Source organism: Schistocerca cancellata, chromosome 4 (assembly GCF_023864275.1).
Source record: "Schistocerca cancellata isolate TAMUIC-IGC-003103 chromosome 4, iqSchCanc2.1, whole genome shotgun sequence".
Taxonomy (NCBI): Eukaryota; Metazoa; Arthropoda; class Insecta; order Orthoptera; family Acrididae; genus Schistocerca; species Schistocerca cancellata.
In genome coordinates this window covers 209864444-209875153 of record NC_064629.1, presented here as the reverse complement: position 1 = coordinate 209875153, position 10710 = coordinate 209864444, and the positions used below count along the sequence as shown (strand labels likewise).

At 43.7% G+C, this 10710-nt stretch overlaps 1 protein-coding gene and 1 pseudogene across 1 annotated transcript in view; both read left to right on the top strand.

Moving 5' to 3' along the window:
• The first annotated feature begins 253 nt into the window (after nucleotides 1-253).
• Nucleotides 254-10710, top strand: part of LOC126183823 (protein obstructor-E) — a 49250-nt gene continuing 38793 nt past the window's right edge. The window contains exon 1 of the mRNA XM_049926076.1: nucleotides 254-355. Coding sequence (XP_049782033.1) covers nucleotides 304-355 — 52 coding nt within the window. The 5' untranslated portion in view covers nucleotides 254-303. The remainder of the gene's footprint in view (nucleotides 356-10710) is intronic.
• Nucleotides 6704-6821, top strand: LOC126185664 (5S ribosomal RNA; annotated as a pseudogene).

Here is a 10710-nt window from a genome sequence, read left to right as displayed (position 1 = left end):
GTTTACTAACATTCTATTACGTTTCTTTTTAAATGGAGTGTACGCAGCGGGCACGAAATAATTACTCGTGCCGTTGAACTGCAGTAGGCGAGCAGTAAGTTTCTCGGGCGGTACGCATGGAGAACAGGGGAATGAGATCGGAGACATGTAACTGGTGCGGTTACCTTCTGGCCTAGAGACTGCGGTGGCAGTGAAGGGTGCGGGCTTGGTGACAGGCCGCCAGAGGGCAGCAGCGGCGGCCGGCCGCGTAGAAATGTGTGTCGCGGCGGCCGCGGGAGGCTCAGTCTGCCCGCTGCCTCAGCCATGAACGCCGCCGCAGTCTTCGCCGCCGCTGTCGCGCTCGTCCTTGGCTCTGGTAAGCCGCTCTCTCGCTCCACAAATATTTGTCCGTTCCTCAAATCGCATTAGTCGCTGCACCCCGGCGCACGAAAGTATGACGGGTCACCCGCCACTACGTATTTTTCCTCTCTAAGACACAAAAATGAAACTGCTAAATGTGTATGTCTGCATTGTCTCCACCAGATTTTAAGAACAACAGCACCATCCTCTGGACGATATTTGGGTACTTTCTTGCTTCGTAAATGAATCTCCCTCGGACCGGAGATAATCTGTAGTTTCTAGAGAATCACAGGACAGCTTAATCCGACGTCAGGCTAATGGTATTACTTATTTGGTAATCTTGTCGAATTACCTGAATTGTAAATGATGTTCCAGGTTGTCGCTTGAATTTGATGACGCGCGAGTCGATAGATCTGTACCTCGGAGCAAGCGGCAGCAAGCGCGAGCAGTTCTCGAACTTTCACAGTCGGATTGTTAGACTTTCACAACCTTGGCGCGAAGAAGTTTTAGGAGAAATCCTTCTCAGCAACGAGAAGCGATCACTATCCAATCTGCACCAAAAAATGATCGCAGGCTAATATTTTTCCTGGTCAGGAAGAGAACAGCAATCCGGTTTTGTTTCCACTGCACATTTAAAAGTTCTTAAAGGAATGTTTATTCCATAAATATTTTATTTGTGACTTTTGTTTAACGTAGGATACGTATGACAAGCGATATTTCGTGAATTGCACGAGTAACATTTTTGCTTCGGAACACAAAGTGTACAGATCAGGGACGTACGTGAAAGTAGCACGTAAAACGGTCTGCGCTGGTCCTTTTTTGTGTCCGAATTGAAAAGTAATCGTTCCGTGGCGGGCGGTTTTGTACGAAAAGTGACAGCGTGTAGCCGAGAACAGGCAGCAGAACTAGGTCACTTTCGATGCTTGTGTAAGTTCCAGAGCACCGATCCAGGCGCCCGAGTCCGTGGAGCACGGTTGCGTTTGCTGACTGCAGCGTCTTGACAACTGGCTGGCCCAGACGCTCGCACCAGCAGTGTTGCACACAGTCTCCCTTAGCCTCGCTGATGCGTTTGTGTTCCTAACGACAGTATTGAGATAAGGAATCCCGACATTCGATATTGTTATACTTGGACTTTCAGATCATCTTCGTTACTGTTGTGGCCTTGGTAGCGTTGTAATTGCCTACAGTGGTCGAACAAGACTTGTAGCTCAGCCGGCACAAATGCAGCTCTAGAGGGTGGCATAGGCTACAACACAATAACTGAGAACTAAAGTTCGCCCATGTCGGCAGGAAGTAGATAGCTGCTGAACGTCATCGAGATGGTGCAGCGGGTAAGACATTGGAATTCCCGTTCGAGAGGATTGCTACTCAAAACGGAGAAAGAAAGATAAGGAATCGACAAGATTCTTTCAGATAATGTGCTGTCACCATTATCAATGGAATGTTCGCAGCATTCTACTTGAGTTTTATAGGGAAACCCGTATTTGGTTAGCTGGACGTGTATTTAAGCAAAGCTCCTCCCGAATGGAAGTCCAGTGTTCTAACCCATTGCACCGCCTCAGTAGGCGACTAACACTCAAATCTCTGTCCTACCATCCGGACGAAGCTTCTCCGCGATTTTCCTAAATTGTCTCAGGTGAATACTGGGGTCAAGGGTAATTTTGCCTCCATCCTTAACCAACTGAACAAACGTTCTTCCTCCAACTACCTACAACACGCTTTACTTCAACTTCTCACAGTAAAAATTCCTGGCTCTGCGTTGCGTGTTTATTTCATTAGACAAATATTTCTCTTTATTTTCAAATTAGGTAATGCATATGTGAAATTTTACGCTCTTAATTATTGCTAATTAGGAAATTTACTCACAAACCAGTTCTGAGATAAGGTTTGACTGGATGAATCACATACGACAGCTGTGGTCAAGCACATTACATTTTAACAAAGTATGCTGCATTTTAGTGACAGTTTTTTACTGTAACACTGACTCGTTCATACCTTCTTGTTACCGTCCACAAACTGTGTGTGCGCGTGTGTGTTTGCGTGTATGTGTGTGTGTTCAAAATTCTTGTACTGTACTGGTGCTTTAATATCTAAAGATATTACCACCTGATTTCAAAATAACAGTAATTTTTAGGTAAATTGGACGTTTTACAATGCCACATTCTCTTCCACCCCTTTCCTCTCTCTCTCTCTCTCTCTCTCTCTCTCTCTCTCACTCACTCACTCACTCACACACACACACACACACACACACACACACACACACACACACACACACACACACACACACGCTCACACACACACATACACACACCACACACACTCCCTTTCCACACATCAACACTATTTGCATGTAAAGTGGCTTGCGGTGTGTATAGGTAGAAAAAAGTAACAAACAAAGAAACTAACCTTATGTAAGTTAGCGACGATAATATGTCACATGAGTGGAAGAGACACTAGTGTAAATGACTATAGTACACAACTATCGACCTAGTAATAAGAGTATTCGTAATTTTCGCTGTCAATGGTCTGAACATTCTACAAACCATTCAAAGTACTACTCACATTACTACGCCGTCAGTAGGAGTTTAAGGCCACTCCGACATTATGTTCTCATCTTAGGTTCTACGTTCAACCCCTCTGATCGTCACATTATGAATAGACTCAAAGTCGAAGATATCCTAGTGACCTCTTAAGGCTGGCAAAATTCAGGTAATCTAGAAAAAAAGTCATTCAAAGAAAAATTATTACCAATATTTTAAAAAACATCTTCCCAAGGTCTAGTATCTGGCTCTGTTATTTCTGTATGAGTTTTACTATTAAGCCTGGTGTTAATATGAAACGAACTGCATGACGCAAAGAAATGCATAATGACGTCTCACTAGAATATGAAACTCAAGGGGGAAGGTGTCAGAAATTTTGTCACCATCATTAGTGCTGGAGTACTTCAGTTGCCTTATCCGCAAACCACACGTCGCGAATGAAGCACGGGTTTATACGTATGGACATGCAGACTTGTGGAAGCTACAGGTTCAGAGCACCAAGCAAGAATGAAATAGAGTTTCGAGAAATGCCAAATGACACTGAGATGAATGTTGGTTGCACGACTACTCTAGACTTCGCAGGGCAGCCAAAGGAATTTCTGTAACTAGATCTCAGAACAGTTAAAATAACAAATTGATGACCTAGGTGACATATTTATTAATGCTAGCAGTCCTTCGAATTCTGTGTTAAAATATGATCATAAGGAATGGAATATGATCTTGCGGATGGTTACACGTCCTTGCACCATCATCTGCCAAAACTACAATATAAAAACATAACGAACACGCCGAAACGATAAAAATATGCTGTTTACGGCCGAATATCTAATGTCTTCTTAAGTCACCTGCCAAGATTTTTCTGCGTTTCGTTGCTTAATATTTCTGCGACTCAAAAGGAAATCCAAGTCGGCAGCTACAGCCTGTTCACAACTGAAAAACACTTCACAAAGAGCAGCAGCTTGCGGCAAGATGCTCGAGAACCTTAAGGACCATCTTCATGTCAACCCTCTGCGAATGACGTAAACAGAATTCAGCGACATCAGCAAACACAAACACCACCAAAGATCTCGATACAAACATCCATAGAGTCCACACACACACACACACACACACACACACACACACACACACACATACTAGACTTTCTGGACTGAACTGCTGAATGACTACAGAGCAGTGACGGTACTCTGTCTTGACAAATGCTGAAAAGAACTGAGCATTAGTATAATTGAAAAATGCACATTTGCAGATTTTTAAAAGTGTCTTGAAAGTATAAAAATCAATTACATGGCATATTCAAATCCCCTTTAGTTGTGTCTGTAAATGTCGCAGTTGAATGCTGGAATAAATCGCTCCGAGGGGGCATGAGAAAGCTTGTCGAAAACCCTAGCGAAAGTTCGTTGACTTCTCCCAAGTCCTTTAGACAGAAAGCACCAGTTTTATATTTGCCATCCAGTGCGTGTTTATCGAGCGGGAGCAGACAGGTAAAGAACGTCAGTGGCCCTAACACCTGCATTTTATGCAGGCGCTGCACAACGATATGGCTTGACCAGTTGGGTATACTACCTGAACTAAACTAGAATATTGAACATACTGCCCTAGATTCCTCAAATGGTGCTACATGTGAACAGCGATTAAGATGTGTACTAGCCTTACACGTACGTCTGGAGAAAACAGTTGCCTCTACGTGAAACAAACATTAAAAACTGAACTTTGTGATAGTAGTTCGGTAAATTGCTCCAGTAGTCATACCTAGGGTGCCCAATTAAGTTTCTAACGATGAATGCGAGAAACGTTTTATTTCTCATTGATCGAGGAGACTGTTTGCTTTTTTAGCTTCTTATCTAGTTTAATATATATGCAGTGTGCGTACTGCCTAAGCAGTAAACGTGTCTTAGGATCACACCATGTCAGTTCTCTTGACGACCATCCTCAAATTGAGGTACCGTGCCATGTACGTTGAGTAATTTGTAAATCAGTGATGAGCCTTTCAGTAGTTCCATGGCAAAATCTGTCTCACCTCTTCTCTTCCTCTTTGTTATTCCTGAGAAAATTCGTTATCTCAGCGACGCGTTAGATAATAGACAGTTAACGCCATTTAGGCAGTGTGTCACGAACTCGCTTCTTCCATAGCACTAATTTGCTGTCTATGGGAATCGACTGCGCATATATCGCAAAATATTGACATTCGAGCAACTAAATCAGAATATTTAACACCTGGAAACACAAATTATCCGTTTCCTGAACCCTATATACAGGAAATGGGCAAAAAATGTTAACACCTGTACTTACTTCGGGACAGTTTATTAATAAGGGGTTGGACCGTCAATTGCCCGTAATACAGCTACGATTCTTCTTGCAATACTGGCATATAATGATTGTATAGTTTCCAATGGAATGTTACGCCACTCTTCGATCAGAACCTCATCTAACTCTTGTAGTGATGAGGGAGGCGGAAATCTGCTCCGGACTCTGCGTCCAATATTGCCACAAGGGTTCGATAACGTTCACGTACGAGGATTGTCCTGCCCAGGGAGGACGCTGTACTTAGGTTGCATGCCCCGCATGCCACGATTGTAATGTCCTAGCTGCGTGAATGGGTGCTTTATCGTCCTGAAATATGGCATCATTGTTGGGGAATAACATTTGAATCATTGGGTGCTCCTGATCACCTAAAATGTGCACATAATCGTTGAGTAATGATGGGACCAGAAGAATACCACGATATGGCTGCTCACACCACTACACTTCCACCTCCATGCTTAGCCATTGGAATCAAGCAATCAGGATTGGAGGCTGCTTTTGGCATTCTCCAGACGTAAACCCCGCCCGATGTTGGAAATAAAGAAAACGTTAACTCGTCGGATCATACGACATGTTTCCACTGATCAGTCGTCCAGGATTTATGCTCCTGACACCATGTTTTACGCTCTTTTGCATTGGTTGTCATCACCAATGGTTTCGGTATAGCAACTCGTCCATGAAAATTTGCATTGTGGAGTACTCGGAGGAATGTGTCAATAAAAAAAATGGCTCTGAGCACTATGGGACTCAACTGCTGTGGTCATCAGTCCCCTAGAACTTAGAACTACTTAAACCTAACTAACCTAAGGACATCACACACACCCATGCCCGAGGCAGGATTCGAACCTGCGACCGTAGCAGCAGCGCGGCTCCGGACTGGAGCGCCTAGAACCGCACGGCCACCGCGGCCGGCAATGTGTCAATAGATATGGGGTCCCGAAGGTGCTATTGAGCTCTCCAGTCACTTAAGACGCCGTGGTTTCGTGTTATTTTGACACAATTCGTGTTAGCGTACGACGATATCTGTCATTTAGTTTTGATTTGCGCTCACTATTACGTTTACACGATGATGTCTTTCCATGTTTTGTATAGGCTCTCATGACTGTCGAAACAGTTGCTCTTGAAACATTCAATAAGTTGGCTGCCTTTGTTACTCATGCTCCAGGTAATCGGGCGCCCATAATCTGCGCTTTTTGGAACTCTGTTAGGTTTTTCATTGCACGTCTACCTCGGCCTCTGAATGCAGATACGAAGTATGCACTACTCGTAAACAACCTCACTGATGCCTAGTCCGTACTGAACACGCACAGTCCAGTGCGACACGTACCTGACCTGCGTTGCTGAGTGTCAAACACTATCATCCCATTACTACCACTGTTCGCATCATTTTGCCTATCCCCTGTAGGTATAAGCAAGAAGGCGCTGGAAACCATGGCCCTTATTTCTCAGCAGAACAAATAGAGGTTTCCTCCAACTAAAGTGTGCTTGGAGTTTTAGAGCAACTATACTAATCTCTAGGCAACGGCCGTGCCGCAGTGGATACACCGGTTCCCGTGAGATCACCGAAGTTAAGCGCTGTCGGGCGTGGCCGGCATTTGGATGGGTGACCATCCAGACTGCCATGCGCTGTTGCCATTTTTCGGGGTGCACTCAGCCTCGTGATGCCAATTGAGGAGCTACTCGACCGAATAGTAGCGGCTCCGGTCAAAGGAAACCATCATAACGACCGGGAGAGCGGTGTGCTGACCACACGCCCCTCCTATCCGCATCCTCACCTGAGGGTGACACGGCGGTCGGATGGTCCAGATGGGACACTTGTGGCCTGAAGACAGAGTGCATGATGATATACTAATCTCTAGTTTCACTCTTAAGTGAAATTATTCTTTAAATTACCGTCTATAGGTGCATCTGCAATAGACCTATTATAAATGAAACATTTGCTAACTTCACCTGATATTTCATTCTAGGTTGTATGACGTTGGGAACCGAAATATACGCATCAGCATATACGTTTAGGGCCTAGTCTCGAATGGTACGATGACCTAGAGTTCTCTCCAGGTTCCAAGTGAAGTGCAGCCCTAATCGTCTACTTATATAATGCTTCACCGAACTACTCGAGTTGTGAGATTCCTGTTATTGTAGACTAGCAGGAAAAGCGAACGAACACAAAGTAGGGTAAATGAAATACTGTGTTGCAAGTAGCTACTTACGACGTTTGGTGAAGCGACTTTTATTGATGGATTTGGTATATTGCATTGATACAAAAGAAACAAGACCGCTTGCGTTACTATGGAACCAGAGAATGAGCAAAATAAAATTCGCCCGAAAATATTTAAAGACTGACGCCCGATTGACCCTTGTTAACGAACATCACAGGAGGTACTAGAAATGGCCATCGTTGACGTCGATGCAGCACAATGCTCGATTTATCAAACTGTAAGATAAAGGTAGCAGCTTTATCTGAGGGACAGAAGCAACAGCGTTTTCAGTGCTCTGCTCTGGCTCTACCAATGGGTGAGAGTTGTTTGAGTACAGCTAAGCCTTCAATTTGCTCCACAGGTAAAAATCACAGGGGGAGAGATGAGGCGATTGAAGTGTCCAGCACTGCCTCTGTTGACTGTCCTCTCCTCACCGAACGCCTCATGCACTGATGACAAGCTTGTTAACTCGGTGTGTGCTGTCCCTCTGTCTTGCTGAAAATATCCATGTAGTCGTTCATCTTCTGTGAGCTGACTCACACATTGTTTAAACATTTTCTGGACGTACCGCTTAGCATTAACAGATTGGTGAAAGAAATGTTTTGCAATGTGGACAACAAATACCGATCTTGAAATTGTGCAACGCCTCTTCAGTGTACTGACAGGGATTCTCTGATGCATAATGAAGCATGTTCTGTGAGTTCACTTAACACGAGCTGAACCAAGCCTCATCAGAAGAAATGAAACCTGAAGATTCCAAAGTCCTTACTACACTCAGAAACCGCCGGCTGAACTCAGCACGTGAAAGTTCGTCTGGACGCTTGAACTTACGCACAACAACATTTTCTTTCATGAGAAGCTCTCCTGCTCATTAAGAAGGGCCACTTCAGACGTACAAATATTTTTCAGGTCAGTTTTATTTATTTTGCCCACCCTGTATTTGTGGTGGCGTGTTATTATGCGACTATTTTTCAACCTTGAACTGTTTCCTCGTACTGTAATAAGTGACATCATGGTTGATCAACTTAGTCGTAGTGGATGACCAGTTTAACGCAGACGTATTCCTGCTTGCTCATTATATCAACAGATAAGTCGAGCTTATACCACTAGAGACATTAATTTCACCAGAACTGTGCAGACACTTTTGGAAAACCGGCGATTCTATGTGGAGTTCCAAGGAAGAAAGAGTAGATGGAGAAGTCAAAGGAATGGCTTGCCTCAGGGTAGTGTCCTTTCCCCCATATTGTTCAACATATTTACAAATGACCAGCCTCAACCTTCTCTTACAAAGAGTTTCATCTATGCAGATGATCTTGCCTTAGTCACACAAGCCAGAGATTTTGACACAGTAGAAAACCAGCTTACTGTTGCTCTCAAGGACCTATCTGAGTACTACAGAGTCAATAACTTAAGACCGAACCCTGCTAAAACTCAAGTTTGTGCTTTCCACCTACGCAATCGAGAGGCCTATAGAAAACTTACAGTGGTTTGGGAAGATCAAGAGCTTGAACATTGTTTCTACCCCAAATATCTGGGTGTCACCTTAGATCGAACGTTGACCTACAGAAAACACTGCACTAACACTAAGCAGAAAGTTGCTGCTCGTAACAACATCCTGCGGAAGCTCACTGGCAGCGTTTGGGGTGCAGATCCCAAACTACTAAGAACATCAGCCTTGGCCTTGTGCTATTCCGCAGCTGAATACGCATGTCCTGTATGGTACAAGTCATCTCATGCAAAGCAGGTTGATGTGGCCCTGAACGAAACCTGCAGGACAGTAACGGGATGCCTCAAAGCTACACCTATTGATAAACTCCATAAACTAGCAGGTATTGCTCCTCCAGACATAAGGCGTGAAGTCGCAGCCAAACTTGAGAGACATAAAGCAGATCATAACACCGATCACCTGCTACATGGATACCAGCCACCAATTAGTAGACTCAAATCTAGGAGGAGCTTCATGAGAACTACTACACCCCTCACCGGTCGGACTGGAGCAGCCAGACTATCTCAGTGGACAGCAAAATCTGACAGTAATGATTGGATGACTCCTTCTGAGACCCTTCCTCCTGGTGGAAATCAAGTCTGGACAGTGTGGAAGTCTCTAAATCGGCTCAGGAGTGGCGTCGGACGAACTAAGGACAATCTGTTTAAATGGGGCTTCATGAAGGAATCTTCCACCTTGTGTGACTGCGGAGAAGAACAGACAACCAAACATTTAATTAACTGTCCTAGATGTCCTGTATCATGTTCCACACAAGAGCTTGTTGATGTTTCAGACAATGCTGCTGCCGTTGCACAATTTTGGGCTAATACCGTTTAGTTTGTTCTTTTATGATTTGACCTGATTTGTTATATTGTATATATTGTAAATATTGTTGTAATGTTTTTGACTCGAAATAAATAAATACCACTTTCTTGAGAACTTGCAACGACATTATAGAAAGATACACAGCAGAAAAAGGAAATATCGATACATACTAAATTAGTCATGAACACTGGTCATACTCTGGAGACATAAGGATGCATAATGAAGTTGTTTTAGCACAGGAAACACTTCATCCATTACCTTTCTATCATCATTGTGATATTCATAATCTCCAATTTTGATTCGAAACTGAAATTATTGCTCATATCCTTGACATCTTCCACATTTCACCACCCGAAGTTCTGTTGATGTGGTGAACCAGCTTCCATCTATTATTTTCAGATTTCACAAACATTACTGCAAAAGACCTATCAGTATTATATGGTGCTAAAACACTTTATGTCATTGACCTTTCAGTTGACCAAAGCTCAAACCTCAATTAGAAGTAGCCCAATTGTAAAATGACTGGATTAATTTTCAGAAGCGACGTCAGTCACAAAAAGAGACAATTCTCAACGTCTGGAGAGAAATCGACAAACCTTTCACCGCAGTTCACTTTATCCTGCGAATATGAATGAAACAGGTGCTTACCATTCGCCGATACGTTGAGTCGATTTTTTGCACAAACTGTTGCTTCAAAACCCGAGCATTGAATGGGTATATCACCAGACGATATATACTTGGTTACCTCTGTAAATGCAGATACTAAGAACAGACACACAGCAGAAACTGAGACCGACGTCTAGGACTGGATTTGAACCTGCAACCTACCCCAAGGTAACGAAGGCCAGTGTTGATAGACCCGATCTGTGAATCACCATATTTGTCACCCCGAAAATGACTAGCAGCATCTTTTTGCTGTAAATCTCCACTGTAGCGACTTGTGAATCACTTTCAGAGCTGAACTCCCCCACGCATCAACTGGGTACATCCAGACGCCGAAGTGACTTCCAACAGA